Genomic DNA, 22,059 nt, shown 5'->3' with positions numbered 1-22,059 from the left:
AAATCAATTTCCATCTGTCTGACCCCAGCTTTACACCGCCATACCATCGCGACACTAAAACCACAACATTTTCGCATTCATTTGCCTCCAATAGTCTACTCAATCGTTCACCACTCCCACTCTCACCACCATCATGTTGTCCAACAAACTTATTCGATGGGTTTGAGGGGTCGACAGTTATGCGATAGGCATACATGCAATGCGTGGCTTTTTTCAGAGTTGTAAGGGAAGTAAGGTGGTTAATCACGTCGTTCAGCTGCGTTGATGAAGGAAGTGTGGTAGCATGTGCGAGGAACACAGATTTGCGATCCTTTATACGGTCAGAAGAAAAAATCGGATACTCCCAACCGGAGGCGTCTGAGCCATAACATTAACCAGCTATCAATGAGATGAATCATTCTTCGATGGTTCACAACTCACCACCAACCGTTTCCTGCCGGTTCACCCGAATTCCAGACCAGGAGAAACCTCGTTGATGGGTTTTCGCGTCATTTCCAACCGTCGACCGATAGAAAAAGGTGGCTCGCTTCAGAGATGCGACCCGAAGTCGACTGTAATTAATCATGAGCACGTCGATAGAACGTTAAAAAGCCGTTATCAAATAGTAGGTTGCCATATGTCTCGATTGTATGAGGACAAGAAAGGTTCTAAAAAAAGACTGTTCTCAGCTCTGAATGGAAGCACGTTGCTTCGAAGTCGGTTGTGCACTTGTGCGCGCCTTGATCAGATGCCCCTATCTACCTCCAGCAATACGACCTGCTGGCACCTTCCACCTGCTCTCGGACGAGTTATTTTGAGGGTCAATATTCAATGTTCATACCTCCTTTAGCCAATGATAACGGCCTCAAAAACTCGGTTATGGCGGTGTTACACAGTCGTTGCCAATTGGCAACTCCTTAAAACTAGCTACTGGACTCTAGGCAACACCATATCATCTCAGACCATACATCATGCGTACGTCGTGATCCATTATATCAAGATTATATCGCCCAACTCATTCCAGGTCTCATTATTCGGGAGGATGCCCCAGCGGTAGGAGACTACATCGCAAACTACATCTGCAAGAGGTTTGGTCAGACCTCGTTGTCGAACAAGCACAACAAAATTAATGTCTGCATCCTATACTCAAAGAATCAATGATTTTGCACCTACTGCCACTCGCCCGTTTGTGCTGGGTCTGCCTACAGGCTCTTCCCCAATCCCGACTTATAAAGCCTTGATCACGATGGTCAAGGAAAAGAGGCTCTCGTAAGGTTATACGTTCAATGCATTCCGCTTTTATGCTGAAAAAACACAGGTTCAAGCATGTCGTTACTTTTAACATGGACGAATACGTTGCACTCCCCCGAGACCATCCCGAGTCGTATCATACTTTCATGTTTCGTGAATTCTTCTCCCATAGTGCGTTTTTGGCTGCCAAATAGCATCTTACCTTGGTTTACGCCATCACTCTTCCAGTTGATATTCCACCTTCCCAAGTAAACATACTTGACGGCAACGCAGTGGATCTTATTGCTGAATGCAAGGCGTATGAGCAACGTATTAAACAATTTGGCGGCATAGAACTATTCCTTGGAGGTATCGGTGAAGACGGGCACATTGCATTCAATGTAAGTTTCTTTGTCTTTGGATAGCTACGGATCACTCAAACCTTCTTTAGGAACCAGGTTTGGAGTATTTTTTTCCTGTCAAAAATGCATACTGAATGTTGGTTAAGGCTCATCTTTGGCGTCGAGGACCAGGATCAAGACTTTGGCATATGACACCATTCTTGCTAACGCTCGATTTTTCAACAATGACATATCCGCAGTCCCTCGCATGGCTTTGACCGTTGGTGTAGCGACCGTCCTTGACGCGAGAGAGGTCGTGGTTGTGGTAACCGGCCAACGTAAGGCACTGGCACTGAGCAAAGCCATAGGTAAGCATAAACTGTCGTAAAGAATAGCTGATAAACTCACATTGCAAGCAGAGGAGGGCGTCAATCATCTCGTAAGTTTGAAATCTAACTTGGCATTATGCCTATAGTTCACTGTGACATGTTTAAAGTGGACGCTTTCTGCCCTTCAACTCCACCCGTGGGCACTCATCGTCACAGATGAAGATGCCACTGCAGGTAAGAGTACCATAGTGAACTAATGGACTAAGATCAACGTTGAACTGACATTTACTGCAGAACTTCACGTCAAGACAGTCAAATACTTCAAGTCGATTGAGCGGGTACAAGATGAAGTCGAACGAACCCAATCTGAGCTGAAAGCAAAGGGCAAGGTAACGGGAGAGCAAGTTGGGAGTTTGGAATAGACGAGATCATCGAATGTTGACAGTTTTATAAACACGATTCAAACGATACATATCTTTCCTTATTTTCGAGATGTCCTTGCTAGTGCATATTTGTGATGCTCAAATATTGTAAATGATTGATCGAAGATGTGCTATTCTAAGTATACAATGAGAAGATGAATGATTGGTATCTATGCAAGGTTTCTGGATGCCCTAAAAGTGTCAAAAATGTCCACTTTAAACAAGTATGTTCATCGGAATTCTGGAACAATATCAATTTTATCGCTAGCTTTGGAGTTGAGATTCGAGGCGACTTACAAAGAGAACTGGGTCAATCCTCACATGAGACAGCCACTCAACAGGGTTTGCATTTCGTCGGCCAGTTTTGCATGGTTGACTTCATCAAAGGAGGTTGAACTCTCAGTTTGACCAATAAATGCGTCAACGTGAGAATCCTGAGTGCTCTGAGTGTTTTCAGCGATCAAAGGTGTAAAGGTTGCCCAGAATTCCGAGAAGTCAATGTTCTCGAGCCCGTTCTGGAAGAGTGCCTCCATTTCGGGGTCCAAATGAATGTTACCCATGCCATGAAGTGTGTCCGAATGGTCATTAAGATTCGTAAATTGTTCAAAAAGGTCAGAGGAAGATATGTGAGCCGATTCGGCAGACGTCTCATCTGGAAGGGGGAAGAAAGACATGTCGTTATTACTGTCGGCAGGAGTATTGTCATCGTATGGGCTTGCAACAGCAGGGGAGGGAGTATCTGTGTCACAATCATTCATGTCGGTGTCAAGCTCGCTGTCTGAAGTGGCGATAGGAAGATCGTCCATCTCGTCGTCGGTTTGACCATCTTCTTCAGTAAGAAGCATGGGACTAGATGGAGCTGGTGGGGATGAAGGCGGCAATCCTGCCCAGTGCTGCTTGACAGGAACATGCACTTCACCATCTGGAACTTCGAGGTCGAGATTTTCCACTGGAACAGATTGGTAAGAGCTATCAACGTCGGGATCACTACTAGCGATCGGTAAAGAACTTGGAGGACATTCAAGGTCATCCAATGCATCCTCTAGTTCACGGTTCATTTTCTTCGAAGATTTATCGATCTCCGTGTCTTTCAAATCTGAAGAACTGTTGGCAATGGTCAAAGAGATCGGTTTAAATCCTTTCCCTGTAAGCGTCGACCTCATTGGAGAAATTTTTGCCTTTTTGCGGTTGCCGAGGGGAGAGGTTAATATTGAAGGAGCCAGAGGTGTACGGAGGGATCGAGCACTTCCAAAGAGACTACCGCTACCCATTGGCGTGAACAAAGACTCGTCCTCGCGTGCCGGTGTAGTGGTGATGTTTCTCCGTTCTCTGATGGGCGTCTTTGGTGTCTTGGGTGCAAAGTTAGATTGCGGCGGAGGCGATGAAGACCTTGTAGAAGAAACAAAGGGGAACTGAACACTAGCTGTAGGGAACACGGGTCGGTCACTGCTTGCAATAATTGGACCTCGTGACAGATCAATTTTAGGAGCAACGGGAACAGGAGGGGGAGCAAATGGCTTTGTTTCGCTATCCTTTACCTGTCCTTTTCCTGAGAAATTTTTAGCTTTCAGCTTCGCCTGTACAGATGGAAGTCGTTTCCTTGCAGCCGCTCTTTCAAGCTTCTTCTTCTCCTCAGCTTCTTGCAGGGCACGCTGAGCATCCTCAGACAATCTTGGTTGGGTAGAAGTACTGGTCCTTGCCCATTCAGGAACAACATATTTTCTTCGGTTTTCGTTCTGTATTCCACGAACTGGGGAGGACGCCGACACTCTAGGCGGTCGTGGAGAGGGCGTCCTCGATTTAGCAACTTTGGACGATTCTTCGCCTGTACGATTAGCATCGTATTTAGTGAGATCAAGTTCAGGCCTCCCTCGAGGAGGAGATGTCATAGATTCTAGAGGTACCCTATAGTAGTTCGCTGGTTGTTCGGCCCTCGGTTGATTAGATGCTAATACCCTTGGATAATGCCGGAGAGAATCGACTACGGGCGCTACCTTGGTGTTATGTTGTGAGCCGGAATGCCGACGGCCGTCCCTTTTTTCAACACGTTCTCGTTCTTTACCCTTGTTCTTTCCCTTTTCTTTCTCATCCATAAAATCGCTGAGTGTTCGTTTGCGGCCAATTTTTTCTACAGGCATCCTCTGCGACATGTTTTCGTTAGAACGCGAGCTTCGACCAAGGCTGTGGGGATGTCGTTCTGGATGAGTATTGTGTATCGTCATGCGGCTTGGTCCAGGTGAAGATGAAGATCCGAGGGATATATCCGAATGTTTTGCCTTACCGTCCTCAGAACGTTTCTGATGCGCTACAGGGTTGACATTCTCCTTGTCACGTACAACAACAGTGTCTTCCTGTAAGTGTGATCCAGACGGTCGGTGTGGCTTCGTCATTTGAGCGTTTGAATGTTCAGAATTTGGACTCTGTGTTGCACTACTTGCATAGATGGAAAATAACTGTTTGAGAGCTGATATGAGCTGTGGATTGGGACGATTTCCTTCGGGTTGCTTTCCTTGGCCGTTCGAAGAATCAATGGTATTCAAGGCGGCCAAAATCGCTGCGTTCTGTGCAGTAGATTCTGAGGAGGTAGCTGTAAGGTAGGCCAGAACATCGAGAATATTCGGTATTTCTTGAGGTTCTTGTTTCACTTGTACATCTGACTGTTTGATTTCAGAGGCACCCAACGTATTTGCCACTAGGGGTTTTGTTGTATAAATGGGTAGAGATGCACGATCCACTGCACTACCTTTGCCTTTAGAGGATTGAAAAAAATCAACAGCAGTCTGAGTAGGAGTAGGAGGTGTTCCCTCGCTGTCGGACCCATCAATGACAATGACATCGTTAGGGTGACTAGAGGCACCTGAACCCGAGCTAGAAGCAACAGCACTATTCTGAAGGGAATTCAGTTTGGTGTCGGAGCCAATGGTCTTTGGTCTTCCTTTCTTTTTTAATGGCCCAATATATGTACCCGCATTTAGGAATTTGTCAGATTCCGTGATAGGTATTGTAGACTGTCGAATAGGCTTGGGGGGTTTAATCTTTGCCTTTGTACGCATTTGAATAGAAGCAAGGGTTTCACGAGTAGTGTCGATAGCAGATGAACGAGTTTGCATTTGGTTTCCTGCATGCGTAAACTGCTGACAGGCAGATCATCAGCCCTCATAATGTACGGCGACAAACATTTGTACAAAAATACTCGCCTGATAAACCGACGGTTTGACATCTCTGCGACATTCATTCACTGAAGCTGCATTCTCCTGTGTGCTTGAAGAGGACGGCTGTGGTTGCATAGTCCACACAGGCCTCTTCATTGCCATTGTCTAGTGTCCATTCCGATTTATCACTGTGGCCAATAAAAAATTACGAGGTACTAACCTCTCGGAGAGCAAAAATAACTTCTAGTGCTTGTTGACCATTTGCTTGTTTCACCAAAGTGCCCACAACTGTTGCTGCATCAGCGTCGTCGGCCGTCAACGCCCACGACATGAAACCCAGTCCCACGGCCACGCCTCGTGGTTGTTCTGCGTTGGAAGAATTGTTGTTTACGGAGTATGATGAATCAGAACTGGAATTAGATATGTTAACAGGCGCTGGAGCAGAGTTGGATTCCAAAGGGTCGAGCACGTAAAGTGAGAAATCTCGATTGCTATCCTGTGTCAATTCCGGGCTGGAGCGACATATGGTGTCCAGACACATTTTCAGAGATACGCTGGCATAAAGTGGGGTACATTTGGACGCGTCCGGGCATGTTGAGTCGTCGTTTTCTTCCAGACAAGGGATAAAATCTACGGGAACTCGAGCATGGGATCTTGCAAGAATGTACTGGGGTGAACTGTTGATGGTATAGAGGACGCGAAGAGACACCTTCTTATCGACCATCGTAGTTAAAGAATGCAGAGAGAATCCAGAGCGACTGAGGAGTCAGACTCCTGGTGGTTTGAGTAAGTGTTGGTTTGGGCGACTCGAGCCTGTCACCAGTTCTTCCAAACAATCCAATGTTCGGGCTGACTAAGCAAAACGCGCTTCCAACGCGTTCGTCACGGCGTTACCTTTCGCGTTGATACGTCACGCACTTTTTAATTGGCTTTCGCGTACAGCAATGTGTTATTGTACATAACCTAAGAAGCCAAAAAAATAATGCTGGTATAAATTGGTATAAATTATCCTTATTATTCATAAGATCCAATGGGAAGACTGAGGTATATGGAAGCCCTTTGTTCAGCTGCATTTGGTATCCTAATCAGAGTGTGAGGTAAAATAGGGGGAGCGCGTTTGCTCGCGCCATTCTGAATGTGTAACCTTTGCGGTGAAGTAACATCGGGTCCAACTGATCCAGTTTTACGCGTAGAATCTGGCATGTGCCCGTGACGACGGCAATCAGGTGGACATGTTGTTTGACACACTGAAGGTGCCGGCTCCTGTGGTAAGGACTGTGGAACAAGGGATCTCATAGACGGAATTCTAAAGGCGACCCAGGGGAATGTATAGGCAAATATTATGGCCAGCGGGAAGGGAGATGGAGACGAATCAATATCGCGCAGCCATACGTCCCCATCGAATGCTGGTACCGTCAGAGCAGCAATAGTAACAAGGCCAAGCGTATACGCCATATCTTAAAACCGATTTTTCGTCAATGAATTATCTCCACTGAAGGCCCACATACGTATTACGGCACTCATGATTGCAAAACCTTCCAAAATATTGAACGCAAGTGCATGGGAATTGTGTCTTTGTGCTATAGAGGATACAACGAGGGTGATAACTTCGTGTCAAGTGTCAGTCAACATAGAATCTGGATTATGCGACCGGATATTGCTCACTTAGTTGAAAAGGAAAAAGTACAAAGAGTCCAATAACCTCTGAGGCGACAGACTGAGGCGATCGAACCCAGGGCTTCCGAATTACTCTTCAAGAATTACCTTTAACAAATAAGAGCTAAAAGAGAAAGGAGTCACTCACGACCAAACTGACCGAACAAAACTAAACCCTTCAACGCTGACAAGCAGCCAGGCAACTCCTTGACGCAGAAAAAGGCTTATCAACGCAAGTCCCAAAGATATTGAGATGGCGGCCGTCAAGGCGATAGTGACTACACGGATTTGGGTTAGCTAGAACACTGACAACTGTGGTATGAGGCCGCACCTGTTATTATCCGACGAAATGTCTGAAATCGTAACACCATCGGAACAGATAATTCAAAGAGAAGCAGGAGAAACGTAGAAATTGAGGTTCGACAGTCAATTTAATCGCAGACTAAGTACGGGGCTGACTAGAAGTCGTCTGGTTTCATTAACTCTAATTGGACTAAAATCCATTGCAATAAGCCGCGACCGGGTACATATATAGTATTTGGGCGTTGAAACTGAAGTAAAGCTCAGAGACAATCTTCAAAGGTATGTTGCACCCAGCCCACAATCGAGATTTGCTAGGCTCTTAAATACAACGAACCGGTCTGTTGGAAGACGTAAAAGCCTGATAAAGGCCGGAGAAGGTCTGCAGAGATGATGCAGAGTTATAAAAGGACTGAACCAACTTTTCGAAGGCTTGAAGCTCAAAGCTTAAAGGTTTGCAATCAACCGATTGGGAATTAATTTGGGATGGGAAAGCTGCAAGTGGATTGATGACTCTCCAGAAGCTGTTGGCAAGCATGAGCAAGCAAACTCTGTCCAATCAGATGCTATATATTGAAATATTCTTCACCAAACAGTTTCATCTGGCCTTCGACGTAGACACTCTCTTGTTCTTTGCAACTCCAGGTATCTTCTTTATTTTGTCATGAAAGCAACTCAGACGACAGTCCTCGGGAAGCGCAAAGCGACGACAAATGATGAAAACTTCGTTTTGCTCCTTAGCCCGTCACCAAGCACATCTGCATTACCCAGCACATCTACGTTACCGTTTCCCGAACGGCTTGACTCAGACTCGTCTAGTAAACAAGCCTCAGATACTATTAGCGATTTCATTATTATCAACGGTAAACTGGTGCCGCACACCAAAAAGTGTTATCGCTGTACGCACCTAGGATGTGACAAAGCATATACCAAGCCCTCCCGTCTAGAAGAACACGAACGTACTCATACAGGCCAGGTGAGCACATCTATAGCATTTCAAACCCCTAGTGTTTAGCTATTCTTCTTAGCGGCCTTTTGTATGCGTTACGTGCGGGAAGTCTTATTTGAGAGAAACCCATCTACACGCACATGCTCGATCACATCTACCAGACACCGCACGCCCTTTGGCATGCGAGAGGCCCGGCTGCGAGAAAAGATTCTGGACGTCTCAACATCTACAAGTTCATCATTCTTGGCATGATGGCGCCAAACCGTACAAGGTGGGAAACATGCCTCGAGCTTGTCGTGCGATATGTGGTTGAAGCTTTTAAACCAGTGTACCGAGGAGAACTGCTCTGAGGCATTTCCTAAACACCATCTATTACGAGCTCACATATGCTCTGAACACGCTCCACCAGGAACGAAGCCGTATCGTTGTAGTCATGAGAATTGCACAAAATCTTTTAATACCAATCAGCATCTACTAACGCATCAGAAAACGCATGACGGTTGGTCTCAATTCCGCCTGTCTATTGCCTCACATCTTATATTTTATAGACAAACGCTATACATGTGTTCACGTAAAATGCCTCGCAAACGATGATCAGTTACCCAGATACTTTCCTACCTGGTCTGCACTACAAACCCATATTCGTACCGACCACCCTCCAACGTGCTCACACCCCTCGTGTAATGGACGCACCTTCTCCACCCAAGCCAATCTTAAAAATCATATTAAGTTGCACGAACAACGCGAGGTGGACATGGAGGTCGCTCCCGTATGCTCCGGTGATGAGAGTGAAGGGTCGTCTAGGAAGAAACGACGAGGTGGTGAACATGGAAGAGAATGGTTATGCGAGTATCCTGACTGTGGAAAGGATTTTAAATCTGTAAGCAACCGCTGTTGCTTTCATCTTTTATTTTCTTTTTCTATTGACTACTTAAAATCCAGAAAAAAGCCAAGACAACCCACATCAACGTAAAACATCTAGGAAAACGGGATTTCATTTGTGAATACCCAGATTGCAAGACAAGTTTTGGTTATAAACACCTACTCCAACGACATCTAGCGAAATATCACTGTCGTGAAAACGCAAGAGACACTACAAATGAGGAATTGTCCGAGATGGAGGACCGCGATCCAATTGCATTTGATATCGATGTCATCACCGGCCATAAATACGCACAAAACGCACAGGCTCGCTTACAAGAATCGAAGGCGCTTCGCTGTCCTTTTCCATTCATGCATGATCTAACAGGCGAAAATCCTGATCGTCGTGTAACCGGGAATATTCTTCGAGAATGCGACTACGTCTTCAACCGAGGTTATGATTTAAGGAGACATCTAGATGCATCGCACGACATAGTATTACCCAAAGAAACTATAGATGTTTGGGTAAAGCAACAGAAAAAGGCATGGCAGTCTCACTGATTTCATTGCACCTCATACTACTTATGCCGTGGCTTCTTTTTTGCTATTGCTATACTTTCCCCAAGTCTGGTTCAGAAAAGGTTACTAGCATCGTATATTCCTAAGTATTACTACTATAGATGAACCATTAGCAAATTCCTTTAGTGGGCACCAAAATCCCAGGTCTTGCCCTTGGAGATACCAGGACGATCATGATCTCTGTGAAAATTTCTTGCAGTCGCAAGGGCCTTGAATGGAACAGAGGGGATTGTCTTGCCAGGGGGTCCAAAAGAAATGTTAAGGTTATGAACCTCCCCTGTACTTTCATCATAGACAAACCCATGTACAAAGACGTCTATGTCCTCATTTTTTGCGGTTTTGATATGCCTTGCATGAGCCTTGGGAAGTGCACGCCGGTCAGATTCCTTGGTGTTAATCAGGGTCGGTCGAATCATGGCTCACCTGAGTTATAGCGGTGTTGGTGCGAAGTTCTTTGACACCACGTTTGACATTCTCTTCGACGAGAGCTCGAAAGCCAGCTAGCAGCATCTGTGTCAGTATTAGGCTGAATGAATGAGGGGGGAAAAAACAAACGGTCAGATGCGGGAGGTGCTGTCTTGATCCCATCGTCTTGACCCCTTCGAGGCTTTCGAGAGTCACGAAGAATCACAATCTCCTGCCTTTTTATTTTCTAAATACAAGGAATATAAGACAGGACTGGTAACCGATTATGCTGACCTTCTGGAAATGGCATACATGGCGGATATAGGTCTGACCCATTTTCTAACCAGGCGACTGATTTTGCTCGATTCCGTTATAGCTGTCTCGACACCTTTGCACCCGTAGTGTCCAAGAACAATGATATGTTGAACATGAACAGACTCTACGGCATATGCAATGGCAGAATTTCTAATGTCTCCACGATGTAAGCACAACTTTCCAACGCTGGAAATTGCTATGCTTACACACTTGCGTCTCGGTGTGAATATTGGTTAGCAATATTCGTATGCGTAATGATAGATCCTGCAGGTGTACTAAAGATAGAGTTTGGGCTCCATCTTGTAGGAAGTAGAGTAAGATCAGGATATGGTTACTGGTTGTGTTGCCGGCGTACCTGTTGTCAGAGCAGCTAAGAAACATGAAAGAGGGACCTGGAGAACTCAATTACATTATCTAAGGGAAGTAATAGCAGAGTGGCGTACTTTCATCCTCTGCTTCATCTGCTTGAAAATCGGCACTCTCCCGAAATTTCTGATTGCCATCGTACAGGGCTTGTAGAGTGTGCAAATCGGGGTTGGTAGAATTCGAGAACACCCCCAGGGTTATTTGAGCATTTGCGACTTGCTTAGGAACGGTTTCATGAGATGGCGTAGATGATTGATAGTTTACAAGAACAGGATGTGACGACACTAGTAGTGGAAGGAGAAACACAGAAGACATGAAAAGCGTGAATTGATGCAAAGTAAGCATGACGGGAATTTCAAGTCTTATCGCTGATTTGAGCGGTGTTGTGAGGTTGGATAGCACCAGGCCTATACGTGCAAGTCGACGGACCAGCGCCTTATACTTGACGATAGATAATTGCAGTCCTAGCTGTACGGAAAAGACCTTTCGCGTCCCCATGGGGGGGAATAATGTAGTCACGGGATGCCGCCAATGCCAAGAAGGCAGTGTTGGTGGTTGCTTCACTCAGCTGTAGCATCGTCATTTCTCCTTGAAACAAGAATCACTGAACATCAAGCTTTGAGAGACCATGTACGTAGAATATGAATAATGTAATAGTAACTATCAACTTTGACCCTAGCTGCACCATCCATGGTATAGATTATGTAACTCATCAACGAGCGCGCAACTTATTTCTGAGCACCTGTACTCCCGACTAAGGTGTAGACGAACACACGACTTACCCATTCTTCGTACGCCGCCACTGAATATGCTTAGCGACCGAGCCAAGGGAAAGCAGCGAGCAGTAGACCCTCTCCCGCATGTAACAGACGACGCAGAATGCCAGGATTCTTCCAACGGCTTTCCCGATGCGGAGTCACGGAATCTTGTCATACGCTTCACAGAGGGCACACCAGACCTTACTGTGCGTATAGACAAATTGGACTCCGTGCTGGATGTAAAACAACGTGTAAAGTTCATTTCATTATCCTCTTTATACCTTTTGGCCTGAGCCATCCACTGAAGTACTTCTCTGGCATCTATATAGATTCGACAAATGCGGCCTGACCTCCAGAAGAACCGACTGAGGCTAATTCATTCTGGTCGTCTGCTTCCCGACTCTACTTTTGTATATGCATGGCTAGCCTCTCTAGACGAACGACAGCAACGGACCAATAAAGACGATCAAGAACCTATTGCCGGCGGGGATACGGACACGATGAGGGGGGATGCGTCCACTGCTTGGATACACTGCTCCGTCGGTCCTGTTATTGAGCGCGGGGTAGAGGAGGATGTACAGGTTTGTTTAACCGTATTATCCTCATCTTGATCATCACTAAAAAACCCCTTTCAGACTTCACAAATACAGCCTGTACGTGGATTTGATAGGCTGGCCTCGGTTGGGTTTTCTGCAGCAGAAATAGCGACTATAAGAGAGCAATTTCATAACCAATCAATCTCTAACTATCTGGACACCGATTTTGCAACACAGGAAGAATGTCGGTTCCATTCATTAACACCTACACTTATATGCAAGGGAGGACTTACATATTCTGTCGTTTCATGTTACAGATGACGAGCATGCCCGTATTTTGGAGGAGCAATGGATGGAAAACTCCACCCCATCAGGGCCATTAGGCCTAGGTGACTTTTCATTGCTTCAAGGTGTCCTGACTGGGTTCTTCTTTCCTTTCCTTCCCTTTTTCTTCTGGGGTACAGAGAAACCTGCGGCATTCTGGGAGGATGGAACTGAACAAGAGCCGACCTCCAATACTATTATTTCGTATGTGCACGCAAAACTTTGCGCCAGCGTTCTAACGATAATTGACATATAACTTCCAGAACCCAAATGTCGATGGCAATCGTTATCGGTTTTTGCGCCAACATACTCTTTGGCATATGGTTTTATCTGCTTGAATCATAACCGAGCAACTCTTTGCAATTTCTAGGAGCATTATCTTTATTTCTCATATTAATCTATTGCTTTCGCGTTGCGCTATAACACAGATATCTATATGATAATTGGGGATGGTGAAGATACATAATACAATGGAACTACAATACAACTTAAGAGAAGGAAAACGTGCAATCAAATCTTTAAAGGTCATACACTACTCTGGCCCCAATCCACGGATACGGATAATTATGTTGATAGAAATTTCTGACGGTGCGACGCCCTGCCAATCGAGGGATGGTCGCGTACGAAGCACCAAGCTATTACAAAGCGAATATTAGGAAACCCGACAGCCAGCAAATACTGAGCAGACTCACCGCAACCTGATGTTTTCCATCGAAGAAATCGGTTGAATATCCAGTGAAGAGCTGTGTTGGTACGAGTCCATCGTGAGTGTCAAATGCTGTGCTAGTCCATTCCCAGATTCCACCATTTGAGCCTTTACCGGCATACTCTGCTAGTCCCGTGGTCGCCCTGAACAAAACATTTAATAAACCAACTTCCTTCAAATATCGAAAGAGCTACATACGGGACAGGATGCCAGTTTCGGAAGCCTACATTGGCCCCACCTTCGTGGCCGACATCGTAAAGGTCTAGGAAGAGCCTCAACTCAGGCTCAGTAGGAAGTCTGCCACCTTTAAATTTGGCGTATGCCTCAAGGTCATCATACGAGGTAAGCACTGGCCAGTGTTCTGCAACTTGCATGGTAACGAGACCGTACATGGTGAGCACCTAGGAGGATAGCAGGAGAAACTATCAGTTAAAATATCATTGGCATTTTATAGTGCATACCTGGACAGCACCCTGTTCATCTACAACCCAACTTTTGGGTACCTGAACAAGGTTTTTCCCGGGTCCTCTCCAAAAGCGTTCAAACTCTCCATTTGTCACTGGGCGCCACTCAGCTTTGAAAGCTTCCACATGCACCTGGCGAGCAGGGCTCTCGTTATCCCACCCAAAAGTGTGACCTTGAACAGTACTTTCTGATAGATGAGGAAGTTTGTCGTCCCCTTCAGAGTCGTTATGACCCAAGATCAGATTTGCAGGTTCCACCACGACGGTAGAGGTGCTAGGTGTAGGTAAAGAGGCCCATTGCTCTGCAAGCTCTTCCCAAAGCGGAACTGTAAAACCTGGCGGAGGGAGGGTACCACTGCACGCTCGTTGAATAAGCATGTACAAGAGTGTCTGGGATTGGTAATAGCAGGTGAGCAGGGTTGTTAGCGCATTTGTAGAATAGAAGACCAACTTCTACATGAAAACCTTCATGCTCGTATGTCATGACCAAAGTTCTTGCAATGTTACGCGTGAGCGTACGCTTGCCGGTGGCGAGATCGTCATAAAGGCATTCGAGGCGGGCACGGACCCCATTGCGGAACCCTATGATAGCTTCGAGTGTAGGCCAATCTTCATCTTTCTCTGGAACTTCTGAATGATTCTGAAACATGAAAGACGTGAGTTATCAAAAGTCCACGAATTTGGAGGACAGTCACCTACGTGACAATGATCAGGATCGTCAACGTGAGGGTCGATGCCTCTCTTAACGAAGATAACGACGTCAATTGAGCTTCCTCAAAAATGCAATGATTAATACCTCAAAGATGTTCCAGAAGTACTTTGGTTCAGTGGGTTGACCACCGATGGACTTGGAAATGAGCATATCCAAGAATCTTGAATGAACAATGAGGATTCAGATAAATGAACCGGCATTAGAGAGACATTACGTTGGAATGTGACCTATATAGAAAAGACATTTATGTCTTAAGTCAATAGGCTTCTGGTGGAGCATAGAGGGAGGGATCATCTCGAGAGTGATAAGATCCCAATTCGCCCATAGTGTCTTCCAGTCTTCGAGAGTAGGGATGTTGCCCGAGGTTCCATCGGCAGAGACTGCAAGGCTGCTAGCAATCGTATGTCTAAGGGGTGGGTAGACGAACGGGGGTCTCTCAAGGATGTACAAGGTGATCTCGTCGCTAACATGAGTAGAAAAAATGGACCGAAGAGAGATGGAAGAAAAAAGAGTATGACGAAAAGCTTCCACGGGATCTGTGCTAACGACTGGCTTCGGCTGTTTGTCCTCAGTGGTTAATATCTAAGACCCGAACTTGGGGATGAAAAAACGCACGCAAGTGAAGCGCTGATATGTGCATGAAATGGCGTATGTCGAACCATCAGGGAGGTGATGCACAGACGAAGACTCTTCCCTTGAAAAGGGATTCTCGCCAACCAACAGGCCTAATCGGTTGCAAGACGCATGCTTATCGAAGACCAGTTGCACAATGCCGGGAGTGCACTGAGAAATCGAGATAGCAGCATAAGTTTCCCTCAAATGCAAAGACTCAGAGCTGGTGGAGGGAGTTGTTCCACGGGTGTCTGGCGAGCCAGAGCGAGAAGATGCGGAGGAAGACTGAGAAGAAACCATTTTGCGAGTGACCAAGAGATACAGAAAAACACTCATTTTATAGCATTTTGCCAACGTAACGATAACAAATTGATACGTACAAAAGTCACACTAGACTACTCGAGTAGGCAGGTAAAGTGACTTGCGGAAGAAATCGGATGCTGATGAACGATATGATTGGGCCGGAGATCCGATAAAAAATCCCCAATCCCCAACCATTTGAGGGCACCCAAGGAGGTCCGCGCTCAAAGTGAAGCCTGGCTCACTGGGTCATGGTTTACACCCGCCGTCGGACATTGAAAATGATCACGTTGATCATGTGGGTCGACCAGGTGCTTCGTTAATGAGAAAGACACGTTCCAAAAGCGAGAAAAGGAGGACGGGGACGGGGACGGGGATTTGAACATGGATGGAGGGGAGGAGGAAAGGCAGAAACGCGTCGCGTCCGAAATATCCAAGCTATAAGTACTCGCGTTCAAACTCAGACGATTGCGTGCTATGGCGTGCTAGTTATCACGTGCTCATCTCATTTACACCGCCACGGTTGGTCTAGATAAGATTGCACGCTATAATTAGACTTCTAATTATCGAGTCGGGAACTTGCAGCACACACTTTTCGATCCACTCCCATGTCCATTTACTTAATTCCTCCAGAAATTCTGTCAGATATCTTCAGGAGGACGCTGTCTTCAGACCATGATGACAATCCGATATCATCTAACACCGGCCCTATGCTCCTCATACAGGTTTGCAGAACCTGGAGACATGTGGCCGTTTCCGATTCGAGTCTTTGGTCATCTCTGAGAATAAACGTATCACACGCAACCGGCATGAACCATCCCTGCATAGTTGAGCTATGGCTCAAACGCTCGGCGTTCCAACCACTTACGATAACTGTATGGATTGACCCTTTCTCTCATCTGAATCGAGAAGCGCGTGAGATCGTTCAGACAATTCTGCATATGCTTTCTAATGTATCAGAGCGTTGGGTCCGACTTTCAATGACTCTTCCAGCGTCTAACAGACTCTTCGCCGAGTTCTGTTCATCCCAGGCACCCAATCTCGAGTTGCTGTCATTCAAGATCGGTAATTGGTCAATGGAAGAAGCGCAAAGTATTAACACTCTTCTGCGTCATGCACCCGCTCTAAGAACATTACAGTGGAGTAACAGGTGCTCATGGGGCTCATGGGATGCACCCTTTGATAGCGGAATGCAGCATCTTCGTGTATCATGGGCCAATCTCACCGATATTTTGCTCGACACATGGATCACGCTTAAAACCGCGTTGGAGATTCTACAGAGATGCGATAATCTAGTTAACTTGGACTTACGCCATTTCTCGTATAACCCGGAGCTCTTGTTTGAGCCCAACAATTCAATTTCAAGCCAACAAGGTCCCGCCTTGCACGATCGACTACCTTATACCCATCTCCCCTATCTCGAATCACTAACTATCTATCAACTGAAGCTCGATGAAGGCCTATCACTACTCATGGAGCGCATATTTGTGCCTAAGTTGATCCATTTTAATTTCACTTGCGGTTTCATCGACCACGTTAAATGGCCCCAGGCATCTTTTCATAATCTAATCACGCGGTCAGCATCCCATCTACAATCCCTCATGCTGGAATACACAGGAATATCTCAGGACCAGCTTATCCAGTGTCTACAGGATTGTTCAACGTCGCTTAGGCGGCTCGAGGTATACGACGCCCGAGGAGACATTTGTGTGGGTGACACCCTCCTGGAAATGTTGCGCGCACAAACCTTACCCGACCCATTCACTTACCATGCCACACTGTGTAACAATCTCACCACGCTTATCTTACACCGCGTCGTTGAGTGCACTGACGGGGCACTTGCCCAAACGCTGGAATCACGTACTTCCATCAGTTTGTCTGACCAAAAGCAGCAAAGATGTGCGCCGCTGCGTCATGCTGATATCATATTCTCGAAATGCTTCTTCAAGACCAACCAACTCGACCTACATTACCTAGAATCGTCATTTCCGAAATCAGCAGAATGATCACTCAAATTGAAGCAAAATATGAAAAAATAGGTTGGTATAGATGCATAGTAGTACAGACATGAAATATGCATGAAAAGACATTATGGCATGGCATGATAGATGGCAATGACAAATGGATGGGGATTTTCTGGACTACACCAGAAATATTATGATAGATATGAACGAAAGTATTGGAATATGATCATAGAAAATTAAATATATCCTGATGGTATAAGGAGACAAGTGCAGTGGCCATTGAAGATGAACAAAATCACAGTTTCATCAGGCCTTTCATGGCGTTTGCGATGGCGAAACTTGATTTGGCCATAATCTGCCGTGACTCCTTCGTCACTTCAGGTAGTGCTTGCATTTCACTAAGAGTATTCGCTTGCTCTGCAAGCTCTTTCAAAATCTCTTTGCCTTGCTGTGCGCTCGCTGGTGGGAGGTTGTCGTTACAAACAGCGACAATGCTCGATACGATTGTGATGATTTGAGTAAGGTTCTCATTTAAGGCAGGCGATGGAGTAGGACTTCGAACACCGGAAAGAACGCTTTGAATTGCGTACACGATGGACTCGGTTTGCGCTTCGAGATAAGGCTGGAAGAGGATAGAACTTCAACACACGAAAATCAATATGTTCTACCTATAACATACCTTCAATTCGGCCCATGCGTCTTCTGAACCATCAGCCTGCGCCGAGTCGTCACTCACAACGCCGCCGGAGTGACTGTGTGTATCAAATATAGGAGGCGGGGAGTTCGTCTGTTCAGAGCTCGAATTTTCTGAAGGCGGCCGCCTCCCCATGTACCTCTGACTGGGAGGCGACCCAGACTCAGAAAATCGTCCCCCACGTCCCGAGGACGAAGCCTGGCTTGCCTTTCGTTGATGGCTCGATCGTGTCTCGTCTACCGTCCGAAGTGAAGGTGAAAAGCCGCCACTTGATGAGCCTGCATATGAATTATACGATGCCTGCTCTTGCTCGGCTTTCGTCGCCTTACGGATAGAAATAGTTCTGCCAATTTCAGTGATGGTAACAGAAACATGGCTAGCTGCTGCATCCAAAAGGCTGACAGGAGACATTCCCGAACTTGACGCGTGTGTTTTCGTTGCGGCAACCAGATTGCTAAGTGTTGCTTCTGCCCTGTCCCGCAATGACTGGAGAGTGTCGAGCTCTACGTCACCTCGATCTTTGGCGGATCGACGTTCAAATGTTTTAACATCCTCAATGATATTTGTGACGGCATTTACCACTGCCTTCATCGGGGTCAGGACTCGGGTTGGGGCATTGGAACGTCCAGCGGTAAGCAGACTATCAATGGCAGACAAGAATGCCGTGACGTGGATGTCCTGAACGCCGCCATCAGAAGCCATAGGCAACTGGTCTTCACCCTTGTCAAATCTAGGTGCTTGTAGGAATAGTTGCGAGGTCGCTAAGTCAAAAAAGGTCATTTCTTTAAGACATGTTATCGCGATATAAAGAACTTGCCTTTGATGCCGCGCAATTCTGTCTTCGCCTGTTCGTACTTGCGCTTGTATTCTTTCAATTGGTTGTCCAAGTCACGAATCAATACATTATCCGATTCCTTCGCAGTCATCAATTCATCGTTTCGTCGCGCAAGCTCATTGATTTCTTCCAAAAGACCCTCCATGTCGCTTCGCAGCTGTTCCACGCCTTCTGAGTCAACCTGATGAAGAAGTCATTAACCGATGAAATAATAGGTTAGACAACGGGTTCCTACCGATCCATGACGATGCTCTCTCTCCTCCTCTAATTTGTTACAACGATCTCGGAAAATGACAAGTTCTTCACGGTCTTCTTGGGCTTGACGAGCTTCTCTCTGTCGAATTTCTTTGAGTTCTTCGAGTTCTTTCTGCATTAGACGCATTGCAGTACTCTGCTCTTCTGCCCTCTTGATAAAGACGATTAATATCGTGATAGAAATTGGATGTCAATCCTTAAACGTACTTGACGAAAACCCACTAGTTCTTCTTCTAGTTGACTAACCCGGGCCTCACTTTCTTTTCGCTTTCTCTCAGCTTCATTGGAATCGCCCAGATCTCTCTGGAGAGTGGTAATTTGATTCTGCATCGTTGCGATCTTGTATTCATATTCTCGACGCATCTTTTCGGTGTCCTCCGACGTGCTCATTCTTGTCATCATGCGAGAACCAATGACGTTTTGCCCAGCGGAACGGCTTGAATCCACGGAAGATCTGCCATACTTATCATATAATTCATCACCACTGCGATTTCCAGGTCCAATATCATCCTCATCTTCAACGCCTTGAAGACGTGCGCTCAAACCACCAAGACCAGCTGGTGGAGTGACTGCACTCATCGGGCTGGGATAATCACTGGCGCTATCGGGTTCGGTGTCGGCGCCATTACCCAGTCTTCCGATGTCTCCAGCTCGTTCGCGATCATCAATGGTTGTTACCCCACTCTCGCGACCTTCTCGTCCATAGGGAATATCGATGTATTCTTCTTCCATTGTGCTTTTATTGGGTATAATGACTGCGCTAGTGGCCGTCGTACTTTGAGAGGGTGCCGTACTACCCATTGCAGTGCTGTCGCTTGTCATACTGGTTGCCTGGCTAGGACGCCGACCAAAGTCACGACCACGGTCTTCTGACCTGCGAGTGATATCTTGAGAGGGTTTTCGGCGAGACGCAAGGGCAGCTGATAGGCCATCATCTGGCGGTCTGGCAGCGTATGCATCGTCAGGCCTGCGATATGCATCTTCACTTCTCCGTCCAACGTTGAAATCTGTCTCGCTCGGTCTGCGCCTATCCTGTGATGGTCTTCGACTGGACACACTTCCGCCATACCCGCTATCTGACGGGCGATCACGATCAGTTGAAGTGCGCCCAGATGTCCTGCTACCACCAGCATTTCGAGGGGCAGAGTTCGATGGGAAGTCTGGAGCTGGATAATCGTCATAGTTGGACGCATTCGAACCCCTCCCGGACGGCTACATTTTTGAATGTTTGATTAGGAGTTTGAACCGCAAAAGATACAACAGCGACGCACGTCTTCTTTAAATTCAGGATACCGTCGTGCCAATTCGAAGTAAACGTCACTAGAAAGATCCTCAAAGCGGGTGGTTGGTAGTGTTGCCAATTTTTGACGCGCTTGATTGCGTTTGGGATGAAATTCTTCACGAACAGGTAGGAATGGAACTAGGCACAGAAAATTAAGTGGTAATTAATCGTTAAGAATAGGTTTGAAATAAAACCTTCTTGTTCATTCTTTCTCCTAACAAGTTCGTCGTATACATCGGTGGATAATTCGTGGAATTGTTGAATGGTCAATCTCGTCAATTTGGATCGAGCATTGGATCGAGAATTGGGGGCCGCTTAGGGTACTATGAGAACACGCGCGCATAAAGTCAGTGGGAGGCACACCTGAAGCCAAATAATTGGCCAGATATCTGCCGAGTTCTCCGTAGTGTGTTTTTGAGACGAGACGATAGTCGATGGTCGGAACGGCAGGTGCACCCTTTGCATCCCTAACTGGACGGTAGGAATCCGTGCGATAATTTGATATGCCAGAGAACGCTGTTGGTGTCGGGGACGGTGCACGAGATGGCTGTCGTTTCATGGTGAGATGTGTTCAGGAGATAGTATTAGAAAGGGAACATATGGTTAATAGCAGACCGGGCCTCTGGACATAATCGCAACACGCTGCAGACGCATTCCATGTACAAACAATACACATCACACGTGACTACATAGTTTGCTATTCTTGGATTTTGAGTTGCCAACTCTGATGCTGTGTCCTTCAACCATCTCTAAATGATATCCAGGCAATCGTTGGACTTTACGGCGGTTCGGGTGCCCTCACATAGACCCCGTTGTAACCATCTTGATCCTTCCCTCAACCTTTTCCACACCAGCAGTTTCCTTGACATCATGACACCCTCGGTTTCGTGGCTGCCAGTGCTGCGTCTGTGTCAATGCGACTGCTGAGCGTTGAATTTGGGCCCCACCATCGCGGCAATACACCAACTTAAATTTTATATACATTACTTGTCAAATTTTAATTCTATCGGCTTGAACTCTGGGCTACTCTTCCGCTTAGACCCATGTTCAGGCCTCGCAAAAGAAGCGTACATCAAGAGGATATACAGAACATGACACACACCTCGTCCGCCGATTTGCAACTCTGCCACATGAAAGTCCAACACATGCATACAAACCCTTCACACCAAATATACCAAAGAGCAGTACTATCTATCATATATCTAACACCGTTTAAATGCTAGAAACCGATCCACCCACTCGAAAAGCGCGTCGCTAACGCGTTTGGAGACGAGTGGTGGTGGTTAATTTTGCCCTCTTTACTCGTGCCTGACTCCGGCCGGGATGAAAATATTCCCCCAAGGGGGGCAATAGAACTGGAATGTATCAAGCTTTGGTAGAACGGTAAAAACTCAATGACAACCGACCCACTATTTCATTATTTTTTCTCCGGATAATCTCTTCATGAACGTAGTCAATTTCGTTAGGCTTATCCTCGCCTCCAATTGTGTATTGGGACTAGCTGGCTCAACTTGAGGTCTAAACGTATCTGTATGTGTACCAAATGGAATGATCACCAAATCTCGATAGTGTTGTAGATAAAATTTGAGCAGATCGTAGTACGCTTTCAAGGTGATTTGTTGTGGGTTTATAGACAATGCTTGCGCAGGTTTAAGATAGAGGTACACCGAGCGCATGTGTGCCCGAATTCTCATGTTTTCATAGTCTCCATTGAAGATTCGGATACATACAAC

General features: G+C 46.2%; 8 protein-coding genes across 8 annotated transcripts; 4 read left to right on the top strand and 4 right to left on the bottom strand.

Moving 5' to 3' along the window:
* Window positions 1-950: 950 nt before the first annotated feature.
* On the top strand, window positions 951-2,301 carry JR316_0002055 (Glucosamine-6-phosphate isomerase 1; the record flags this gene model as incomplete). The annotated part of the gene is made up of 10 exons (XM_047887850.1): window positions 951-954; window positions 1,004-1,067; window positions 1,132-1,248; window positions 1,298-1,401; window positions 1,459-1,610; window positions 1,661-1,667; window positions 1,718-1,918; window positions 1,970-1,989; window positions 2,026-2,113; window positions 2,174-2,301. 10 exons carry the CDS (start codon window positions 951-953, stop codon window positions 2,299-2,301), a joined length of 885 nt encoding a protein of 294 aa, XP_047752773.1.
* A 317-nt stretch (window positions 2,302-2,618) lies between these two features.
* JR316_0002054 (uncharacterized protein) lies at window positions 2,619-6,177 on the bottom strand (the record flags this gene model as incomplete). Its single annotated transcript, XM_047887849.1, has 3 exons — window positions 2,619-5,432; window positions 5,487-5,618; window positions 5,674-6,177. The coding sequence occupies 3 exons, from the start codon at window positions 6,175-6,177 to the stop codon at window positions 2,619-2,621; spliced, it is 3,450 nt and encodes a 1,149-aa protein (XP_047752772.1).
* Window positions 6,178-8,073: 1,896 nt separating this feature from the next.
* Window positions 8,074-8,708, top strand: JR316_0002053 (uncharacterized protein; the record flags this gene model as incomplete). Its single annotated transcript, XM_047887848.1, has 2 exons — window positions 8,074-8,385; window positions 8,520-8,708. 2 exons carry the CDS (start codon window positions 8,074-8,076, stop codon window positions 8,706-8,708), a joined length of 501 nt encoding a protein of 166 aa, XP_047752771.1.
* Window positions 8,709-9,920: 1,212 nt separating this feature from the next.
* On the bottom strand, window positions 9,921-11,382 carry JR316_0002052 (Carbonic anhydrase; the record flags this gene model as incomplete). The annotated part of the gene is made up of 7 exons (XM_047887847.1): window positions 9,921-10,157; window positions 10,222-10,298; window positions 10,354-10,439; window positions 10,498-10,668; window positions 10,725-10,817; window positions 10,874-10,910; window positions 10,962-11,382. 7 exons carry the CDS (start codon window positions 11,380-11,382, stop codon window positions 9,921-9,923), a joined length of 1,122 nt encoding a protein of 373 aa, XP_047752770.1.
* Window positions 11,383-11,692: 310 nt separating this feature from the next.
* On the top strand, window positions 11,693-12,847 carry JR316_0002051 (DSC E3 ubiquitin ligase complex subunit 3; the record flags this gene model as incomplete). Its single annotated transcript, XM_047887846.1, has 5 exons — window positions 11,693-11,893; window positions 11,972-12,223; window positions 12,278-12,422; window positions 12,496-12,706; window positions 12,766-12,847. The coding sequence occupies 5 exons, from the start codon at window positions 11,693-11,695 to the stop codon at window positions 12,845-12,847; spliced, it is 891 nt and encodes a 296-aa protein (XP_047752769.1).
* Window positions 12,848-12,895: 48 nt separating this feature from the next.
* On the bottom strand, window positions 12,896-15,296 carry JR316_0002050 (Ergothioneine biosynthesis protein 1; the record flags this gene model as incomplete). Its single annotated transcript, XM_047887845.1, has 9 exons — window positions 12,896-12,919; window positions 13,195-13,351; window positions 13,407-13,609; window positions 13,670-14,062; window positions 14,124-14,312; window positions 14,372-14,413; window positions 14,469-14,544; window positions 14,599-14,942; window positions 15,000-15,296. The coding sequence occupies 9 exons, from the start codon at window positions 15,294-15,296 to the stop codon at window positions 12,896-12,898; spliced, it is 1,725 nt and encodes a 574-aa protein (XP_047752768.1).
* Window positions 15,297-15,904: 608 nt separating this feature from the next.
* On the top strand, window positions 15,905-17,302 carry JR316_0002049 (uncharacterized protein; the record flags this gene model as incomplete). The annotated part of the gene is made up of 1 exon (XM_047887844.1): window positions 15,905-17,302. One exon carries the CDS (start codon window positions 15,905-15,907, stop codon window positions 17,300-17,302), a length of 1,398 nt encoding a protein of 465 aa, XP_047752767.1.
* Window positions 17,303-17,555: 253 nt separating this feature from the next.
* On the bottom strand, window positions 17,556-20,885 carry JR316_0002048 (uncharacterized protein; the record flags this gene model as incomplete). The annotated part of the gene is made up of 8 exons (XM_047887843.1): window positions 17,556-17,882; window positions 17,940-18,715; window positions 18,772-18,970; window positions 19,025-19,195; window positions 19,252-20,256; window positions 20,316-20,464; window positions 20,521-20,640; window positions 20,690-20,885. 8 exons carry the CDS (start codon window positions 20,883-20,885, stop codon window positions 17,556-17,558), a joined length of 2,943 nt encoding a protein of 980 aa, XP_047752766.1.
* Between the last annotated feature and the right edge of the window lie 1,174 nt (window positions 20,886-22,059).

Source organism: Psilocybe cubensis, chromosome 2, assembly GCF_017499595.1.
Source record: "Psilocybe cubensis strain MGC-MH-2018 chromosome 2, whole genome shotgun sequence".
Lineage (NCBI taxonomy): Eukaryota > Fungi > Basidiomycota > Agaricomycetes > Agaricales > Agrocybaceae > Psilocybe > Psilocybe cubensis.
The sequence above is the reverse complement of the archived record's forward strand: the minus strand, read 5'-3'. Positions and strand labels throughout refer to the sequence as shown.